Genomic DNA, 21,419 nt, shown 5'->3' on the forward strand with positions numbered 1-21,419 from the left:
GAGAGAGAGAGAGAGAGAGAGAGAGAGAGAGAGAGAGAGAGAGAGAGAAAGAGCGCATGCACACGCGCGCATCGCGACGACACACAGACGGTGCAAGGGCTCCGCGACGAGTGACAAGAAGTGCACACACACGCACATGTGCATACGAGGCGTCCATCGCGTAATACAGGAACATGCACATACGACGAACGAGACCGCGGCCCGGCAGAGACGTCGCGACGCTGTCAGGAGACGCGGCGAATCGCGCGAAAATGTCTATGAGGAAACTTACCGGTGCTCCGCGTCGTGCGAGCTCTGTCAACTGCGCAGTTCACGGGCTAAGAGACTCTCTTCAGGGACGTGACGCGCGTGGCACGCGCCCGCACCACTGCGACCGGCCGCGATGAGAACGCGGGGGCGACGCGGACGCCACCGTGCGATGACTCGCCAAAGTATGCCGTCGTTTGAATCGCGCCTATTCGCGCGACTTCGACTCGAGTACGATAAGAACTAAGACTCTCGCGTATCATGCGGCGCGGACATTGCGCAGAGATGTCTCGAAATCAGAAGCAGTATCAATCGTCACGTTTCAATTTCTTTTCCGGTGTCGCGCGTCACGCACTTATTCTTTCGGAACTGTGTGCCATAGTAATAAGCTTAAAATAAGACATATTACACAAACTTGCTTCAACATACAAAGTCGACGTTTAAGCTTACGCTGCGAAAAAGACACGTGAATAGAACTCGTATCGGTGTCGGACCACAATGAGAGAATTCAAATCTAAAGACTGATTTAAATCCCATATCCCATCTGCCGTCAGCTGATCGACGTGCGATCGAACGTGGGCGAGACAACGCCATCGTGTATCGCGGACAAGAGCCCGCTAGCGGGCAGCGCCGCCACCTGTCGCTTGGAATCCCAACCGACATAACAGGCGCCAGCTTGACCGTACGAACAAAACATCAAGCCAGCTAAACGACAACCCCTCACCCGCCCGACCCCCTTCTCGCACCCCGACCTTGTCAAAGCGAGTTGGAGCGCCCACGACTGCTCGATCTCGGACTGTTCGGAACAAAGCGCTGTTCGCGCGTGCCGTTGCGTGCATAAGAATGCACGCATGCGAAATCGAAAGACAAGCCCACGTGCGTTCTCTTTGCACAACATGATGTAATCCCGCCGATCGTGACAACACTCGTCATTTTTCACGAGCAGGTTTGCGTCGAGCGCCACGAGCACATTGTCAGCGCTCCGTTCGCTCGCTCGCTCGATCGGGCAAAAATATGCGGACTCACCGTCTCGTTCTCCACGATGCACATTGCCATCTCCATGCTGCCACCGCGCGATGCTTCTCTACGTACGATGCACCACGACCAGCTCGTAAACAATAACACAGGGTGGCTTCTTCCTCTCGCGATGGCGCTCGTCCGTAACAGTTCGCGACGGCAACGTGTGTCTGTTTACAAACACTGCAAGGTCACACAGCAGCCGCCGCCGCCTGCCCGCCGCCCCCACGCTCTACCGCCCTCCCACATTTCATCCCGCTGAGTCGTTACGTCACGCGACCGCCGCGACACTACACGACGAGAATAACCAACTAGCCTGCGAGACACGCGGTCGATAAAGTAGAACGCCCGAGAGCAACCTTTCAGAGTGAAAAATTTCAATACAGAGAGAAAATGTGGTAAATAATAAATGAATTATAAGCGACATCAGAGGAATCGAATTCTCTTTAAAAGAAAAAAATCAGGTTCTACTATAAATATCTCGACTAATGACAAATGTCACAAAAATAACAATAAACAATAATCGCCTTTGATATTTATCGAATGTATTTACTTTGATCCTCAGGCGTTCCTTCCCTTATAATTTGGTTAAATTGTTCACTAAAATTGCGGGAGATGAAGCGATTCGACATGCAATAAATCGCTGCGTGTATTCTATCAATGCTTACCAATTTTCCCTTCGGAGGCTCCACAACAGAACGCAACGGTTTGAACTCCATCCCGACCGTAATCACTTAGGCGAAGAGTACAAGACTGCAAACCGGCATTCTTGGTAGTCCATACCGCGATCTTCCACGGCTTGTCACTCCGAACGCACGGGACTTGCTTTCGGCACTCCTGACGATAAACCGCGCGCGAGACTCAACTTCAGCGAGTGAAAATCGCGTGAGATACAGCACAGCTTCTCGAGCACAAACTATCGTGTCGTGACCAGTTCCGGAACTGTCGCCATAGTGCGACGATTGCGATTCTCGAAACAGCAATACGCGGAGCACTTCGCTCGGTACTTTCGGCGTCCTGTTTCGCGATGTCCATTACCGGCTGGACGCGATATCTCGTCACGACAGACACGAGACTTGTCTCTAGCACAGCTGACGACGACGAGTCGCACGCGAGACTCTCGAAAGCGTGAATGACAGTACAAGAATTTCTTATTGCTGTAACGTACGAAGGCGCCGAGGTTCAGCAATCCCGATGTCTCGTCTCGTCAATATGTTCGCAGCCACTTTGGCCACTATTCGACGATATCTCGCTGTACCAAACGTCCAAAACACACTCACAGCACTCCCGACACGAGACTCATCCTCAGCGAGTCTAGAAATCGCGAAAAGTACGCAGCAATCTCACGAACACTAACCGTCGCGTCGCCATTTACTCCCGTAACTGACCGGACATTTGGCGCGATTGAGATACTGAATATTCGAATTTTTAGTTACACTGGCGCTCTCTGAACAGGGAACACTGCGTTACGCAAAGCCATTGGCTACGTATTATCTAAGTTATCTTGTAAGATATTAAGCAGCTAATGAATGAAAACAACCATTCAAGTGCTTGGAAATGTCAAATAATGCAATATAATTGGCCCATCCGTGAAGCACTGCAGCGCTAATCTCACTTTATATACGTGACGGTGAATTTATATTTATTGAAAATCACGCGCGATATCCGTGGTGTCGAGCACGTAAATACTCGGGCGAGATAGTTTGATAGTCGAAATATTAAGACACACGAGACGTATCAACAAAACGTTCATCGCGCGTTTGTTATTGTTGATATCAGAGCGTCACTGTTCACGCGCCGCCAGTCGCCAGAAAAGTGAAAGGAATCTCACGCGCCGACGATAGAGTGTGGCCTAATTGACATGCGCGTAGGCTATAAGCTCGTCTCGCGTGCTTCCGTCCTGAAAGCATTATTCTATCTTTGACGCTTATTACGTGACGGAGGAAGTTGCGAAACGGTTCAGGTAGTTTGTCCAGATCGAATCACGATAGCCTACAATGGTTTAAGTCGTTTTGCAACTGAGTATACGGAGATCCAGCCGGTCTTTTCATAAGTTTGCAACATTGAACTCGTGACAGTTCGTGATGCATCGCGGTAATTTGAAGACGATTTGAGAACACTCCGTCGTATCTTTTCGCTGCTAAACACTGAATTGATGACGAAAAATGTATGTCTCCATTTTTCAAGAGAAAGTTATTTGCACGAAAGAACACTTTAGATCGCTTCGGTACACTTGTAAAATGTTACGAAAATTGTCCCTTTCCCTCGAGTGTCAATAAGCTGAAAATTAACATGTCGAAATCATGAGGAAGGGCAGGTTAAAAAGGAAGATGATTGCATGTCGAATTAATTTTAAAATTATTTTGTCAAGGGAGAAGGATAGTTTTTTGAGCATTTTACAAATATTACAATTTTTACACTCAAGCGATCTTGAGTGTCCTTTCGTACAAATATCTTGTTAATTAAAAAATGGCACACGTTTTTTTGCTTTTCACATCACAGTCCAGAATTCCGCAACATTAGAATCAGGACCCATTAATTTTTGATTCTGCGCGCGCAAACGAGCGTCGACAATGCCGATTGTAATAACGGCCGAGTTTTAGCGTATTATTCGGTTTGTGCGAATAAAATTAAATGCGACGCGACATGATCCTCGTAACTGGCGTCTAGTGCGTCGCATCCGGAATTTGGTGCCATAAGACCAAAGTGTAGTTTGCATTCGTTCTTACTTGGCGGACCTAGTTACATTACGCTTTTCTGCATCAGTAAATTTGCGCATTTAACACTCTTCGAATTTGAATCGTGCAAGTTCAAAAAAACAAACGAACCTCTATTTTATGCCGAAGCGGTTTCTTGTTAGCAGTTGAAGAAAATGACAGTTTCAACTTTCATCTGTTGCTATTAAAATGTTAAATTACGACCGTTGAATTTTTCCGAAACGTAAAGTTCAAAATAAGTATTAGTGAAATGGACGAGAAGAAATTACTGGATTCCGAATGCAAATGGATCTTTCGAACTTGCACAAACGCTCTCAACGTGTACATAACGATGACGCATTTTATATATTATGACAATTTACAATCACAAAATTCCGGTAAGCCCGGAAATGACAAATTAGAGTATGAAAGGTAAAAATCACAATAGCGTGGATGTATAATTTATAAAATTGCAGACATTTCGTGCTTATCGTACACGATATTCATAATGTTGTTGGATTTCTTTGCGTACTGTATTTATCAATGATCAAAGCAGATTGTAAGCGAAAAGGAAAATCTCTATGAAAGAAGATATATATCACACCAGTTTGTCTTTCGTTATGACACAGAAGAACAAAAGGGTAGAGAGAAAAAAATATTATATATAACTTTTTTAAAAAATATTCAAAACTTATATTTTAAGTCGTCTTAGTGAAAATTCTCAATGCAGAATTGTACAAGACGTTATTTAACCGTATTCTAAGTATCATAAGAATAAAATGGGAAGGGTGGGTAAGGTATACGGTATATAATACAGTACTAATCGTCTTCTTTATGTGTTCCAAAAATATTCTAGTTGTCTGTCTCTCTCTCTCTCCAAACGGCTCTCTCATGCATCCACTCTGTCTCTTTCATACACTCTCTCTCTCTCCCTCTCTCTCTCTCTCTCTTTCACATTATTTATTACATCTATCACTCGGTCACAAGCCGCGTATGAAGCCACATAAATCGAGAAAGCAATCTGGATACTCGCACACATCTTGAGCTAATCTAGTGAATCTCCTGTCTTTAAGGATAAAGGGAACGCAGAGCTTAATATGTTGATGCTTGGATTTTATGATATATTGAAAAAATAATCCGTACGAAGATGATATAAAGTGGAAATATTTTACTGCGACTTCTAACGATAACAGATGAAACATTAGAATTTTGTGTCAATTCTATATAATAACACGAATCCGATAATAAAATTAATTAGAAGGCAATAATCGTGAAATTTTACAAATATTTGTTCTGAACTGAATGATTTTCTTTTCCCTTGCGCACATATAGGATAATGTACGATAATGTACGATAATGACAGGCGAAGTACACAAAAAAGGAACAATACATAAAATATCTCTTTTTTTTCGTTCTGTGACACAGGGTGGTCAAATAGTACAAGATAAAAAGTAAATAAACCACCGTCACCAACAACCCGTCCCTCCCATGCTTGTGGCAGTATTTGTAAAAAAAAACAGAAAGAAAGCACTTTATGCTCTTACGTTGACGTTTAAAATAAAATGCCACGCACACGGATCAAGAATATTAAATATCAATTCACAATTGTTAAGATCATAATAAAAGGGCAAACTTCATATTTTATTGAATTAATGTAAATAAAATTCTCGTTGACCACCCAACACTCACGGAGACGATTATGGGACACTTTTAAACTTATTTACAGAGATAACTACTCTCTCACGGAGTCTCTTACTACAACTTCATAATTTATACTTACTCTGTACACATACAACCGAGATTACTACTAGCGAATTTATGTATGTACATATAATTTGGCGGTTGTCTGTTTGAAAATACTTAAAAATCCTTACGCGACAAACGCACACATCCATACACGTTCACATACACGTGCACACCAACGATCGCCGCCACTCCATACTCCATAGCTGCGAGAATTCTATTCACCGATAATGATGCCTAAGTGGAAGAAGTTTCGGCCGGCCCTCTCTCGATCATTCGTGCCGAAAAGAAACATAATTATAAATACCGAGAGCCCCGCCTGTTGTCTCGCGAAACTAATAATCAATTTTTTTAATTACTACTGTCCGCAAGAAAACGAAGCTTCGAACGATAATACACGGTGTTGTATCTACCACTGCGAGTCCTCCTTAGACCTTATCTTATCCTCTTTCTTGAGGTACAGTCGTTGATATTCCTCCTGGTAAGAGACGTAATGCGTATTCGATTTACCGGGCTTTTGAACGGCACTGCCGACTGGAGAATGACTGGGAGAAAATTTCATTTCTTGCAACTCTTGCAACTCCTTCAATGATCGCATCACCATTTGCACGTCCTTCTCCTGCTCCGTCGGCTGTACTATACTACTCAGATTATCGTCCGCGATGAAATTGTCTTTCCGTTTGTCCGTCAATCCTCGCGGCGATGTGTCATCGTTGATGATCTGACTGAGGAAGTTAGTCGCGGCGATCGTTTCTTCGTTCTGCCTCTGCTCCTGTTCTTCTTTCGAGAGGGTCGCTTGCTGCGATATAGGCACTATGTCTTGGGTAATAGGCCCTATTTGCTGCTCGAGCAGCTTCTGATCCTTTTTTCTCTTTTTCGTATCGTGTGACGGTTTATGCTTCACTTCTACGCACCGATCTCTCTTCTTGTCTTTCTTCTCGATTTTATTACCCATATCGGCATCCTTGTCATCTAATCTCTTGTCGCACTTTGCGTCAGGGTTCTCGAGCAGCAGTCTGTGTTTCAGATTCTGCACTGACGACGAATGAGAAGCATCTTGCCTGAACACGGAATGATGTCCACTCTGAGCAATCTCGTTCGTTTTCGAGTGACTCGCCGATTCTGTACATGCCGTGATGGAAACTACATCCTTCTTCGTCTCCGTAGTCTTTCCCGACAATTTGTGGTAATCGTTGACAGGCGTGATGGACAGAGAGCTGTTGGTTAAATCCATGAGATTAAATTTCTCGACGTGACTCTTAGCCGGCTTTTGAGCCATCAATTGAGCCGTAGGTACAACGGAAATTTTGCCAACTGTAGAATTATTGACATTGACGGCATTGGCCGTGACACTTTCTTGCTGTTGTACCGTGTTATTCTCCATGTGTTTCTCCTTGTGTTTATTGCTTTGTTGCTTCTTATCGACACCCACGTCGTTAGACCTCACCGACGCTTGATTCGTGAAATTGGTAGTCGAAATTGGTAGTTCGACGCCGCTCTGAGTTCTAGACATGTTCATAGGTATCCTCTCCCTTTCTTGAGATGAAACGTTATTCACGCTTATGGTATCGTTTCTCGCAACGGAGTTGCAAATTTGAGTATTCCCGACAGCAACGTTATTTGGATTGGCAATTTCCTTCGGTTTTTTCAATTTCTTCTTGATGCTAAAATTATATTAATAGTTTAATATAAAGCAGTAAATAGTTGATATCCAAGAAGTGCATAAGCGAGTGAATTAGTAAGACGAAAAGGCAAGGCGTGTAAAAAATAAAAAGTAATTTTAATCGAGAAACCATGTAATTATACATTTAAATAAATAAATATGAACAGAAATAAATATACGCATGTTAACTGAATATAAATAATTTAAACGATCTTGGTATATGTATACACACACAATAAATTAAAATGTCATATTTGAAAAGCAATGCAACATCGACATTAATAATTTGCATACGAATCAATTTTTATAGGTAGTTTATCTATAAATGCATCTAGTTGAATATCGCTCTTGTAGAATTCAACTTTTTACTAGAAATCCATTAATTCGTTGTGAAGAGGTACAAAATCATATTAACACCCAATAATATATCCAACACAATCCTTCCTAAAACACACAATGGGCCAAACAATAAAGCTACCGATCGAGTAGAATCTGACAGAACATGACAACGCGCGGATTTCTCAACCATGATTTGTAAAGCAATTAGTGAGAGATCTACTTCCCCGTTTTTTTAGATATTAATATCTCTCTCACTTTGATAAAGATATAAATATAGATAAAGATATAAATATTATAGTAGGATTTAGTTTTTCATGCGCAAAGCGAAGCAGAAATAATTTAAAAGTCTTCTTTTCCATGCTCATAGACAGTAAAATTTGTATCGTATACGCTTGCTGTTATCAATGGCTATTAAAGCGCATTCACTACTCAACGTAATAACGTAATACTTACACAGGTCCAACAGGACTACCGTATTTTATCAATGTTTGTAACCGTACGCAGCCGGGTGGCCACAATGGTAAAACATTAGTATCCATGAAAGTGGCGACAAACGATTCCATACTCTCTTTTCTTGGTCTAAGAATTTTGAAGTAATGTCTCCTAGCGTTCGCAATTTCAAGGACAAGTTTCCTAAAATGGACATTTATACGTGTGAACGCGCGCAGGAACTCAATATGCACGTGAATCTTATACTTTTAACCGGTAACATACTTTGCTTCGTCAGTCCATGGAAATCGCTTCCGTGGTATTTTCGGCTTATCTGTATTTTTAGAGGCATCGTCTTCCCCGCTGCTTTCCGCATCCGCAGGAGATCCCTCGAATCCCCTGAAAGTGAACAGTACAATTATATTTAGACGAAAAATATTATTTTGAGAATACATGATATCGCGGTGACAAAGAATGATGATCAGCATTTGTTGTGACAGAATTCCTCGATACGACACAATTTTCTTTTGAACAGTAACATGATACGTTATCAAATCACCTAATCGTCGAATTGTGTCCCAGATCAAATGCATATTTTGTTAAATACAAAAAATGATGCTAGTGACAAACTAAACACTGATACTGATGATAAAAAGCCCCGCATCTTCCTCTGCTTTCTCAATAGTATGTCCGATGAAAAATGACCACTAAGTAATGAAATGTCTTTTCATTCATATATGTGAACATAACCAGATCATGAATGTTTCGTAATTAATTGAGAGAGCAAAAGCGTATAAGCATGAATAGATCAAGGGAGAAAGATAAAGGCAGTAGAAAAGAGAGGGGAAAGATGAAGAGAAAGAGCAATCGGAGAGGCGAGAATAGATAGGGGTTCCTCTTACGAGGGGCGCCTTACCAACAGTACCGATATATCTCCCAGTATAATTGAGGACTGAGAAATAAAAAATTACAATAAGTTTAGGTTCAGGAAATTATAAATAGTAGATTTATGTATTAATACCGGCAAAGTGGATTTTCTCAATTCGCAGATATACTTCGCTGTATATATCCAAGATTACAATATACGTTTACAAATTACCCAAAAGTTAATAGATTTTACTAACAGAAGAAGTTTACTAACATACCAACCCAGTAATAAAGCAGAACTAAAATACAACCGTTGTAAAATCAGGAACAAAAATCAAAATATTTGTCAAACTACTGTGATATATAAAATACAATAAAGTTACTCACTTTTCGTCGGCAACTTTTTGGCATTCTTTCATGTATTTGTCCATAACTGACGGCATAACGTTATCAATGAGCGTCTTTAATCTGAAATTAATAAACTTTGTAAAAATCTAAACTCTTTTAGAGGAATACACATACTACATCTCTCCGGAAATTTTAGAACAATTATTCATAATTAAAATAATTATTTATAATTATTTTTCTACATGAATAAAACTTACTTTTGCATTGGTTCATTCACTCTATGTTCTGCATCTTCCAGATACAACTTTTTAGCTCTACTGAGAAGGGTAATTTTTTTACAAGGCAAAAACCGTACTAGATGATCATAGGTTTGTAACCTTACGCTAGGCGTATTCATCGACCGCAATTTCTTCTCTAAACTGTAACGAAAATAACGTGTGTTCAGAACCGTTTTCATGATCTGACTTCTTCACGATCATTGCACGATATATACTCACTTAAAAAGTACTTCGTTAATCGTATTATTGAAGAATTTGCTCTTGCCATCTTTACTATTCTCCGCGTGAGCCTTCAACTTAATCACTATCTCTTTGATATCTTCAGGAAGATTCTCGGGTAATAGCGCTTCCTTATTATATATTTCCTCTCCGTCGGATTCGACGTAGAGGCAAACGCGTGATTTTCCCGAGTCGAATGTGTCTCGACTCGAAGTGTCATCTTCGACTCTGGCCGCGTTCACAACACTCTCGATCGCGTCGTCGATGTTGCTGTCTTTACCGCCGAACCTCTTTAGATCCATCTTTTTCGCGTCGAATCCGTTACTATTGGACGATTTCTTCTCGAATTTCTTAATATCGAACTTCTTATCACTTATCTTATTTTTTTGTAGTTCCGATTTATCAGACTTCTTTTTCTCCTCTTGATCCTCAGAAGCTGAAATTGCAGAATTATTTAAGGAACAACGTACAAATCGATCAATAACTGACACTTTCGATATAATTAAATATTGTAACAGTGTGTAATGATTCAAAACGCTACCTGTACCACCTTCAACGTCGGTCATCTCACTCTTATCCTTCCGTCTGTTGAGAAGGTCCAGTTCCTGTTGAGAATTCTGTTGTTGCTGATCCTGCGGCGTCTGGTGATTTTGCGCCTTTTTCCTCTTTTTGCCATTCTCGTGATTACTTTTCTTCTCGCCGTTGTCCTCAATTTTCCTCTGTGAAAAGTTATGCCGTTGTTATCGGTTCTTGGATTTTGAGTGAAATAACGATATATCGGTGTTTAAATTTCAGTTACTTTTCGTGGGTTACTGCCGGTAATATCCTCCGTCTCATCGTCATCCGATGAACTAATAATTCGCTTCTCTACGCGTTTGGGGCTATCCACGTCCTCGGTGTCTTCCTCACTGCTCTCGCTGCTCTCGTCTTCGTCACTATTATTATTATTATTATTAATGTGAACTAATGAGTGCCTATCGGCCGCACGAAACTCAAGGGCACCGCAATTAATGTAGAAGCCGCCGTGCGCCGTGGTCATCTCTTCGGGTACAATTTCGTCGTACTGCCAAGGAGAATAAAGGAATTAAATGAAAGAAAAATGCTTCGACCGAATTATTCTTTTGAACGAACGCGAACTACGGTACTACGTACAGCGTCGGTGTTGTCGATAAAAGAATCGTTCTCATCGTATCCCGCGCCCAAGTCCACATAATCGTCGTACTTGTGCCTCTTCTTTCCCATGGTAGACGTTCCCTGCAACGCGTCAGAAGATATAAACATTTAGAGATTCCCTTGATACCCCGAAATCAATGTCAGAGTGCGCTTCTAACTTATCGCACGCACATATTTCGCTTCAAATCGCTTCGCCATGTCCCGAAGCTTGTCCTCGTCATCGTCATCGTCGAACGGATCCAATCCATTCGTCGCGTTCTCATCTCCTCTCTTCTGATCTTTCCTTCGCTTCTTCTGCAAAGCAAATAAAATCGTTCGTTACATTTCCGTCGTGCGTTTGCATCGTTCTGCTGTAACACCGGACGTTACCTATTAATCTACAGTGGATCGTTCTACTCCGCCACTCGCGCGGCACGACTTTCCACGCCACTTTCACTACAAAATTCAGATCGATCGGAACAACGACGTATGTACGATGTGCGTATCGTACACACATGTGTGCGCAATTTCTCTACGCAAATCCCAGGCATTCACGTATACTCGTGTGAAAATACAATAATTGACTCTGAAAGGGTGGCCCTCGCGTGCGCCGATACCAGGAGCGCATACCGCAGTTAGAACGTCGTCCTTGCGCTTTCGCGCTCTCTCGCTCGAGTCGCGGACGGCCACCTCCTACGGTCTCCTGTTCGCCTGGTACAGGGACGCCGAATCGAGTGATTGATCCTGCCAGCGATGCAATTGTTAGTAATCGAAAGTGGTCCCCTTTTTTGCGCGAAACGCCTCGATCGAGCGTAATCGACTAATTATTTAATCGATCAACTGAGATTCCTCCCCGTCGCGCGAATATTGCATAGCGTCACTTTCACTTTTCTATCGTGATATTTCGCCGCTTCGCCGTTATTATTGGGATTCTTAACAAAAGGGAAAGGGGAGGGGGATTAACCCGGTAACACAGAACGAGTGTTTCAGTCACGTCGGCCAGGTTCAAAAAATTCAGTAAAATTGTAGAATTGCACGCGGCTACGCGCGGTTATCACATGGCGGGATCGCAAAATAAGGGAAACGAGAGTAAAAGAGAAAGAGAGGAGGAGAGGAGGGGGATAGTTGCAAAACACAACAACGCAACATGTTCATTGAAATTACCGTCTGCATGTGCACACGAATCTCATTGTTAATATTTCAAATTAAACGAATATGAGAGTTTCTCAATTTTCAATTTAAAATTCCGATTTTTATACATTACATATACGTGTTACACGAGAGACTGTCATGTATCATATATACATCTGTTTAATTCCGCGCGATATAATGTGCAGAATAATGTCAAGGGTGAAGGTCAACGAGCAATTTTACACGGCAAATTTTCAAACTGAGCGCCTCGCTTTTCCGAAATTTAATTCGTTGGCGATTCGCACCACGTTTTCGAGACACGTGCGCGCGGTCAAAACAAAGTGGCGCTGAAACGTCAAATTCGACTCTGCATTCTCGTGCGCTTCAATAAACCAATATTTATCTGTACCTCCTCGACAAATTGACGGACACGAGATATGCAAGAGAATGAAATAAATTTCAAGTGTATTCAGTCACACTGTTCAGGAAAATTAATTCAGCGATTAATGACACCGACGTAATTGACACTTAAATCTTATTGATGTTTCTAGATTACACAGTTACAATTATTTTGAGCATGGGACATAAAATCCGAGCAATAAAATCCAGCACAATCAGAAAATATAAAATTTAGGAATCTTGCACAACGCAGCTGTTCTTTTGAGAAAGGTAAAGATAAAAAAGATAAAGCAAAGGAAACTTCAAAAGAAACTGTTGTGTCTCTATTGATTTTGGAATGTATTTCGCTAAATAGGATGCCAATAAAAAATCACAATAAATACCGCACTAAACATTCAAAATACTAAGTATTAGAAATTAAGCTATAACCAAAACGCCTTTGTCAAACCCATGTCGAATTTATTCGCCAAATGTGCGAAATCTCTTAAAGAGAAAATTTCTCGGAAAAACGTAACGAGTTTTCAGGAAATTCTAGTTCTAGAAAGTCTATCCAGCTACTGTGCGGCACACATATCTCGAGCAAAATTTATTCGCTGAGATTCGTACTGTCAATCGTCCTGCTCGCTGTTTCATGAAGTATAGAGACAATTAAAAATACACTTGTTACTTTATTTTCGAGAGATGATCAATCTCGCTGATAATTATTCATCACGTCAGAAGTGAGAAGCCGAGGCAAGAGATAGATAGAGAGACAGAGAGAGAGAGAGAGAGAGAGAGAGAGAGAGAGAGAGAGAGAGAGAGGAAGGAGAAGAGGCTCGCGAACGTGTGACATACGGTCTCGCGAGCGGCGTATTCGATACGTGCCGGCGGTCACGAGTCTCGCCTCCGGTGCATCGATCTACAATTCAGAAAGGAGAGCCCGCAACACGCTCTCTCTCGCGCGCGCGTGAAATAAGAGACTCCGCGCGACACACGCATTTACGTCGTGTCGCGCGTTGTCCCTCTCCTTCTGTCTCCCTTCGCTTCGCGTCCTCCGTCTCTCATTCTCTCCTCGTTCCATATCCTCGTCTCTTGTGCACTCGACGAGTGCGCGGCCGAAGGGAATACGTGGCTTGCGAAATAGATCGTAGACGTTGCACACACAACGAATAAGGCATCGTCGTTGCCGCCGTTCCTCTCTTTCTCTCTCTTTCCTTGTCGATCTTCCTTGAGGAACAGTGAGCAAAAGAAACGGAGAGATGTATTGTATGTGTATGTGAATAAGAGAGAAAGAGAGAGAGAGAGAAGGAAAGGAAAACTAGACAGAGACGAGGAGAGCTCGCAATGCCGGACGGTGTCGTCGTCGCTCAATGGCAACTCTCGTAGAGGCGTTTTATGATCGTAAAAGGGCCGCGCGAGGAACGCCGAGAGAAAGGCGCGCACGTCCTCTAAAGTGTGCAATCTGACGCGCCCGCCTTACAGCCTCGTGACAACGTGCATACGTCGGCGACGCAGCAGCCCGGCGGCACGCAGCGATGACGTTGACAACGCGCGAACACGGCTCGCGGCGGAGGGCTGCGAATCGATCAAGGAAAGCCGTTTTCGCCCGTCTCTCGGACAGCCGTGGCGAAGGACACCGCGTTCTCACGTAGGGACGGAGGACGCGACGGCGGACACGGCGATGTCATCGCGCCGTTCGCCGTCCGACCGCGTGATGACAATCGCGCGAACGACGCGCCGCCGGAGAGCGCCGTGACGATTCCTCGCGTATTTCCACAAACGTTGCCATCTGTTCCCTGCGCTGCGACACGGACACGCGGTTTAGTCCGTCTCACTTCTCGCCGTATGTCTCTCGCGCGCGCGTCCAACGCGCACGCACAGGTCCCTTCGATCTCCCTTTTTCTCGCCAGCTCCAAAGTGTGGCAAGGGCACGTTTGTCGAGCGCGGTCAGACTCACCTCGGCCGATTTCAGGAGCTGCGCGTAGTTGAATTCGGGGCATGTCTTCTCGTTCGACTCCGGCAGGGTGAGCGTGAAGCGGAAGGAGGGAGCGAGCTGCTTGCCCATATTCCCCTTTTTCTCCTTCTTCGTAGCGTGGCCCAGGGACTCCGGGAACTCCAGGGTCTGCAGAGGTACCCGTTTCGCCTCTGACATTCCTACATTTAGCACCGAACTTAACGCGAATCACAGAAACACTGCGGACGCTGCAACGGCGGCAACATGGTACACCTCTCTCACACACTCTCTCACTCGCCTAAACACCGCGCGGACACCGCCGCTCACACGTCGCCATCTTCGGCACGACTGTTTTTAGAGTGCGCTGCCGACGCGTTGCGACGCTCGACACGCGCGCCACCACGAGTAAAACAGGTACTTTCGTGACGCGTTTGACAGCCGACGGTGCTAGGAATTTCTGCCAGGCGATACTTTTGTCTCTAGAATGCGAATTCTGTTATTGGACGACGCTCGTTCCGTAACCGTACGTGACCCAAAGTTGGCAACCTGTGAGATAGAGAAAGTATCGGTTTGTTTTCGTCACTATCTCTCTTGCTCCGTATGGTAAATGTCATCCTGCAGCTGTCAATGCTGCGTGCGCGTTGATGAAAATTTCAGAAAACATAATTCGAATTTACGCTGGTAAATTGGAATCATTTCGCTTTATGTACTAGTAAAATGGAATATTTAAAGTGGCGTTGATACTTTTGGTAAATTTTATTGTTATAAATTCTTCTACAGATATCTTAATCATGATATTTAATATTATTACATATAAGAACTTGTATGCGTCTCTAAATAACCTCTATGTTACGTGTATATTAAATCTCACATTTGAATGCCTGCAATAATAAAAAAAATATATCTTCTAGAATATACTGGTACTCTACGCATCTATATTGTAATTGCATATATCTTTAAGAAATTTATGCAATTACAATAAATGTAAATACATACAAAATCGATAGAATCCGAATATGTGCAATTGGTGGCTCTAAAGTTTGCTAAAATGCTATATGCTATAGAATTAAAAATTATACGCCATTCTTAACAGTAAGATTCTAAAAAAAATTATATATATATATATACAACATTTAACCAGGTATCCCTGGATCATTTTCCATAGCTGGATTATTTTTCTTTGCTATCTTAATTGCCGAAAATTGCTGACCTAAAATCTTCATCACATCTGCATGTTTTATATTTTTTTCCTTTTTCACAGAGTTATAATTTTGCTTTACGTAAAGTGCAAAACCAGAGGGCTCCCTTTTTGGAGTTTGCACTTGCACAGTTCCAGATTTCGTCGTTTTATTGACTAACAATTCAAACTTTCCGTAGCAATGACCACACCGCTTCTTCTCAATATCCAAGGACTTGGAATGCCTTCCAATGCTGTGACAAATAGTATCAGTTTTAGAGATATCATAGTCAGAGTAAACTTTTGCCTGTCATAATTGATATGTCATACCTGTAGCCACAACCTGTGCATTTGTATGTAAATTTAGTCTTAATTTCATAATCGTGGCAACGACGAATTGGTGGCAGTTCCGGGAACGTCCTCATTGCTTTATTAGCCCTGCGTGCAGTGCAAAATAAATCATATAGAATTTCACATGAAAAACGCATAATATCCTCCAATTTTTTTTATGAAACTATGAAATATAATAAAATATACCATTCTGTCCAGAAAGGTCCATGACCATCCGACACTTCATTTATTAACCAAGCTGCAGCATGACACATCTCATGTATCAAAGTATCCCTCAGTCTATCAGGTGTATCTAAAATCTATAAATTATAATTTATTTTAATTATATCTGATTCATTATGTACTCATACGTATGTGACTAATAACCGAGAGGAAAAATGTACCTTTGTTGCTAGTGCAATCCTTGAGGATCTAACGATACCAGTGAGACTTCTCACAACCTTCTTGTTGTAACAATATCCTGCAGTACCTCTCATACGAACGTTCCATTCAATCGGCATATCATGTGGCAATTTATTGTCAAACACTTTTTCATTGTACAATTTATGCAATTTTTTGCATAACTCTTCTTTCAGATTTTTGTAATCCAATCTATATTTCCTTGCGTCGGGGTGGACGTTATTCATAGGAACCGTAATCGATAAGGATGCCAAGAAGCTTTTGTGTCCCAAAAATTTACTCGCCGTAACTGATTTAGATTTCGTTGCTACTTTAGGTGGCTGTGGCACGTTTATAGTTTCTAAAAATATATTTTATGATTCTTTCCTTCTTCAAGAGTTTCAACAAATGTACTACGTTTCTCACTTTTTTTAGGGATGAGTTTTGGTGGTACATAGTCTCCAGGATCAAATTCACTTGTGCTAGAACTATCGTCATCACTGAATGATAATTTCCTTTGACGGAAATTCTTCTTGGAATCACTACTGGATTGGTCGTTTATCTCATCTTCCGTATCGGTGTCGCATATTGAAAAAATTCTAAAACAACAAGATACAAGAAAATAACAAGAAATTGGTTTGATTAACAATATTTCTTTACATATACACACAGACACATTGAGACAAATAACAAATATAATGTAGACGTACCGTGTAGTTGAAGACGTCACTGGCACAGGTTTGGTATAACTTTGTTTTGGTGTCATGTTATCAGTGGAAGTTCTAAAATTTGTTAAGGCAGTATGATACATACTCTCGTTATTGTCACTCGACAATGATTTGTCATTAATGAAACTATCTTGTTGTTTCTTGTGCTTTCGTTGGATCTTTTTTCTTGAGTCCGATCTGATGTTATTTTTAACTGAAACAAAATTTTTCAGAGGAAATTATATCTTGATGAAAGATGAGATTTTCACAAAATAGAGAAATGTTTACCTAAGTCGGCCACGCCTAAATTTGTTACCCAATTTTTGTCCCTCAATACAGGTTTCCTGTAACAAAGTATAACTTGTTAAATATATTTGTAGTGAACACGAAATTACAATTGAAAATACGAATTACCGTTCCGTTTGTATAGTTTTAACTATTGTCTTGGTGGGTTTTTTCCGTGGCTCAGTTGTTGGTAATAATACATCAGCTTTATTCCTCCACGATTTACCATAAAGTTTATCCAATATATTCGCACAGTTCTTTACGTCTGCACTCTCAAGTCTATTTGCCACCGATGGTGATGAGATATTTTTGTCAGAGTATGTTTTTGGTAAAGCAACTGGTCTGTCTGGTGTACAAGACTCAGGATTATTATTATTATTTTTAGATGTTTCAACGAATCTATCCAGAATAGTTTGTCGCGTCGAGATCACTGGAATTTCCTCTTCGTGGCACGTAACTATAGTTTGCTCCTCATTAGCATGTACCTTGTTGATCTTTCCTCTGTTATTTGGAGTTTCATAATCCAATTCTAGTCTCTCTAGTGTGCTATTTCCCGAATTTATACTGTTTCTCGTGCTCGCGGGTATGTTACTGCAAGAGCTGTCACTTTGTGAGTCAGATTGATTTGTCATAAGCCACTGTGCGATTTCTCTTTTCTTCCTCTCAGACAATGGCCTGTGAAAAACCTCATCTTTTGGTCTATCAATAATCACTTGATTGCACAGTTTTGGCGAGTCGGGTTGTGAATCAGGGATAATATTGTCCTTAAGACTCGTCTCGATAACATCAAAACTATCATTACGATAATTTGCTTCCCTATTATGTCTAGGTAATATAGCTGGATGCATTATATCGTCGTCTACATCTGTACTCTCGTTAATTATTACATTAGTCTCTCCCTTCTTTCTAGGAGAATCATACACGACTTTTGTGGAAATAATATTCTTGAAGATTTTGTGAGTATCCTCTTTTGTGAGTTTGACTTTTCCTGCATTATTTTGTTGCGGAGTATTACAAATAGTAAATTTAGTTAATCTATTCTGCACATTAGAGCTGCCACTGCTACTCGGTGTGGTTACTCGATTTGTCCCTCTAATGTTGCGCATCTCAACTGTATCAGATTGGCTAGTTTCTCGCCTCACAGGTGTTAACATAATATTTTTGCAAGACTTTTTTATATCAGATTTACTTGTCTGCTTTTTAATATTCTTATCATAGCTCATATCGCTACTAGTAGTAGTAGTCTTGTCAGAAGAATAAAATGCTTTATGATTTTGTACATTATTTATACCTTTTTTATATAAGGACTTGTCATCAGATCTAACAGGTAATCTCCACGGTAAATTAATCTTTTCTTCATTGTCTTCTGAAGAAGTGTCTGAAATACATAATTTCTTGTATTTCACCTTTTTATTTTTACTTTTAAAAACTGGACCAGACACCCATTCTGATTTCTCAAAATGTTTAGGTGATGAGCTTATGTCACTGCAACTTGTATCACTGATTACAATAACGTCATTCTTTCTTTCCTTCCTATTATTTCCTGTAAGTTCCTGCATATCTTCACTAGTAGAATCTTCGGTAGTAGAATCTTTAGAAAGTTGCAATATAAAGTTCTGCGAATCATCTGTAGAATCTTTCACATGAGATGTCATTTTTAGTTCCTTTTTCCTTTTTATTCGACTTTTAACAATTTAAAATAATGTTTAAGATGTATCTGCAATAATAATCTTGTAATAAACATAAAACATAAATATCAATTATATTATTTATTACTTACCTCCGTTTTGTCATTTCTCTGCTCAAGCATATTTATTTAGCGCTCTCATCGCGCAGTAATGACTTTTAACAAAGGAGATAGACGATCAAAAAAAACAAGCGATGTCAACAAAACTGTGAAGCACAAAACCTTATAGTAAATAAACGAGAAAACATCTATCCGTTAGTTTCTTATGCACATTACACGGTACCAGTAGCTATTTCCACCGATTTCTGTACGGAGATAAAAATAGGGCTACTAAATAAATAGCAACAGAAGAATCTGTAAAAATACTCGTACATGGTCTAAAGTTTCAAACCACCAACAGCCCGTTGAGACGCTACGTTGTTACCAACTGTAAAAGGATTAATTCTTGAAATTGGGGGTATATTTTGTACGTTGTAAAGATTAAGGATATTAAATCTACACAGATGCACAGATGTTTCGGGTTTTCTTGGAAAATGATTTCTTTTATTCACATAAATTATTATTTATATTTTGTTGTGAAAAATGTCGCCGTCAATTAAAAGTTGGCATAAGATTACATACTGCGCCCTCTCACATAGAAGTCGTGAACGATACAGCGATCTTCTATACCGACGTTCGGTCGTATATAAATATTCTTTAATTATCTCTGAAATAACAAAATAACCTTCTCCTCATCTCGGTACCTTAGCTTTTCTTTTATAAAAAATATAATACTATTATAAATTACAATTGATATTTTTACTTTTTGTTTCCTTCGTTCAATATTGTAATTGTATGATACGCGGTATAATGAAAATTTTTAAATTAATAACTTCTTTCGTAATATTATAATTTACCTTTCAAGAAAAAACTTTCTAAATATTTATAAAATCATCAGCTGTGGTATCTTTTCCTTTCTCTTTCTCTCTCTCTCTCTCTCTCTCTCTCTCTCTCTCTCTATTTCTCTGTTTCTTTCTTGTGTCGTTGTCGATTGAGTTTTAATCAAACTGCTCTTTATTCCAGTTGACACTAGAGGGAACTACTGTAGTGATTTGACACTATTTCACAATGGCGGAGGGAAGATGCTACACGAAGGAACATAATATCGTCCACTTCCTACAACTTCTTAGTGTGGTAAAGACGGCATCTCAAGATCTCCCGATTATGAAATCTCATTCACGTCGAGGGATCGTTTTTCACGAAGGTATGAATTTGAAACGATTCCAACCTCCTTTCACCCGTGAATGAAGACATCTTTCGTATCTTTTGATGCATTACACAATTTTTCTCGCGCCCACAAATAGCGTAATATATTCTACGTATATATATTCTATGTATATATTATGTTATATATCTAATGTCACATAGCGTATTCATGAAACATATTTTCTGGCTATCAAATATCTGGGCATTTACGAGTTCGTGTGCGCGCGCACACATACACGTACACAATGTATAAATATTTTAATCTAAAAGTGCTATCACGGCCGCGCAAACTCGAGTTTGAGCAACTTTGTCTCATGGAAGATATCATCATTCATCGAAACTTCGCGAAACTTTTCTGTCCCGAAAACAGAAATAACCTAACGATAACGCTGATTCGCCGCATGTCCGAAACGACCGTCAAACGAGAACGAAACTCAATCAGGATCCCATCTATCGTATTATTCGCACAAAGCAGACCTCAGATTGGATTATCTATTCGCGCTTCCCGCCACACATTATGTACTCTCGCAGCATAATACTCGTGATGCGCGCGTATAGCCGCAACAGGAGATTATGGCGTATCCACGATTAACGGGTATGACCCTGATCCTGCGATATTTTAGACAGTAATGCTCGTAATATGTAGCGCGGAGAATGCCTACGCGAACCGCAACGATTAAATTTCCAAGTCTGATAGAAAGAAAATTCGCACTGTTCCGCGATTTAAATCAGTTCCTCGCGCCGTCCTTCAATCGATTTTTCACAAAATTTCAATCAGCGGCTCTTTATCAAAGTGTCTCGCCGAAACGATCGAAACTCAATTTCGCGCGTCCTAATCGCGCAAGTATATACGATGAGCTTAAAACGCCAGCCGGTAACGTATTCATCGCAACTCGCGTTAATATCAGTTCAATGGCTAATGCCGCGGACGCACGGTGCTAGCGACGTTTACAACAGAAAAAAAAAACGGACAAATCCGCCTACGTTGGTTATCCAATTTACAGTCGAGTCTGGACGAATAGCCGCGATAGGGTGCATCCATCAAACTCTATTTTGGCTGGTAGCGTGTATATCAGATTGCATCGCTCTCTCTCTCTCTCTCTCTCTCTCTCTCTCTCTCTCTCTCTCT

At 41.0% G+C, this 21,419-nt stretch overlaps 4 protein-coding genes across 8 annotated transcripts in view; 1 reads left to right on the plus strand and 3 right to left on the minus strand.

The window, feature by feature from the left end:
- Nucleotides 1-2,579, minus strand: part of LOC116840808 (REPTOR-binding partner) — a 30,194-nt gene extending 27,615 nt beyond the window's left edge. Inside the window, exons 1-2 of the mRNA XM_032808016.1 lie at nucleotides 1,932-2,579; nucleotides 1,273-1,433 (exon numbers count right to left, since the gene is read on the minus strand). Coding sequence (XP_032663907.1) covers nucleotides 1,273-1,308 — 36 coding nt within the window. The 5' untranslated portion in view covers nucleotides 1,309-1,433; nucleotides 1,932-2,579. The remainder of the gene's footprint in view (nucleotides 1-1,272; nucleotides 1,434-1,931) is intronic.
- A 2,192-nt stretch (nucleotides 2,580-4,771) lies between these two features.
- LOC116840863 (ubinuclein-1) lies at nucleotides 4,772-14,658 on the minus strand. Of its 2 annotated transcripts, XM_032808155.1 has the most exons (12): nucleotides 14,464-14,658; nucleotides 11,190-11,312; nucleotides 10,998-11,099; nucleotides 10,645-10,908; nucleotides 10,387-10,564; nucleotides 9,846-10,281; nucleotides 9,606-9,767; nucleotides 9,388-9,468; nucleotides 9,050-9,085; nucleotides 8,419-8,532; nucleotides 8,158-8,337; nucleotides 4,772-7,366 (listed from the first exon to the last, which is right to left on the minus strand). In XM_032808155.1, exons 1-12 carry the CDS (start codon nucleotides 14,656-14,658, stop codon nucleotides 6,112-6,114), a joined length of 3,126 nt encoding a protein of 1,041 aa, XP_032664046.1. In that variant the 3' UTR covers nucleotides 4,772-6,111. The 2 variants fall into 2 exon arrangements, with proteins under 2 accessions (XP_032664046.1, XP_032664047.1); XM_032808156.1 differs by lacking the exon at nucleotides 9,050-9,085.
- A 543-nt stretch (nucleotides 14,659-15,201) lies between these two features.
- Nucleotides 15,202-19,632, minus strand: LOC116840865. 4 transcript variants are annotated; one of them, XM_032808163.1, is made up of 10 exons: nucleotides 19,139-19,632; nucleotides 17,488-19,075; nucleotides 17,362-17,417; nucleotides 17,077-17,287; nucleotides 16,793-16,965; nucleotides 16,372-16,727; nucleotides 16,175-16,287; nucleotides 15,968-16,075; nucleotides 15,671-15,891; nucleotides 15,202-15,341 (listed from the first exon to the last, which is right to left on the minus strand). In XM_032808163.1, the coding sequence occupies exons 2-10, from the start codon at nucleotides 19,011-19,013 to the stop codon at nucleotides 15,328-15,330; spliced, it is 2,778 nt and encodes a 925-aa protein (XP_032664054.1). In that variant the 5' UTR covers nucleotides 19,014-19,075; nucleotides 19,139-19,632; the 3' UTR covers nucleotides 15,202-15,327. The 4 variants fall into 4 exon arrangements, with proteins under 4 accessions (XP_032664054.1, XP_032664052.1, XP_032664051.1 ...); XM_032808161.1 differs by having other exon boundaries at nucleotides 15,202-15,891; nucleotides 19,139-19,251; nucleotides 19,329-19,631; XM_032808160.1 differs by having other exon boundaries at nucleotides 15,202-15,891; nucleotides 19,139-19,631.
- A 495-nt stretch (nucleotides 19,633-20,127) lies between these two features.
- LOC116840868 (neo-calmodulin-like) overlaps nucleotides 20,128-21,419 on the plus strand; it is a 99,672-nt gene continuing 98,380 nt past the window's right edge. Inside the window, exon 1 of the mRNA XM_032808168.1 lies at nucleotides 20,128-20,288. The gene's annotated coding sequence lies outside the window, so the exon portion shown is untranslated. The remainder of the gene's footprint in view (nucleotides 20,289-21,419) is intronic.

The sequence above is a fragment of the Odontomachus brunneus genome, unplaced genomic scaffold (genome assembly GCF_010583005.1).
Source record: "Odontomachus brunneus isolate Ranch 3 - 2012 unplaced genomic scaffold, Obru_v1 Obru_scaffold_012, whole genome shotgun sequence".
Classification (NCBI taxonomy): Eukaryota; Metazoa; Arthropoda; class Insecta; order Hymenoptera; family Formicidae; genus Odontomachus; species Odontomachus brunneus.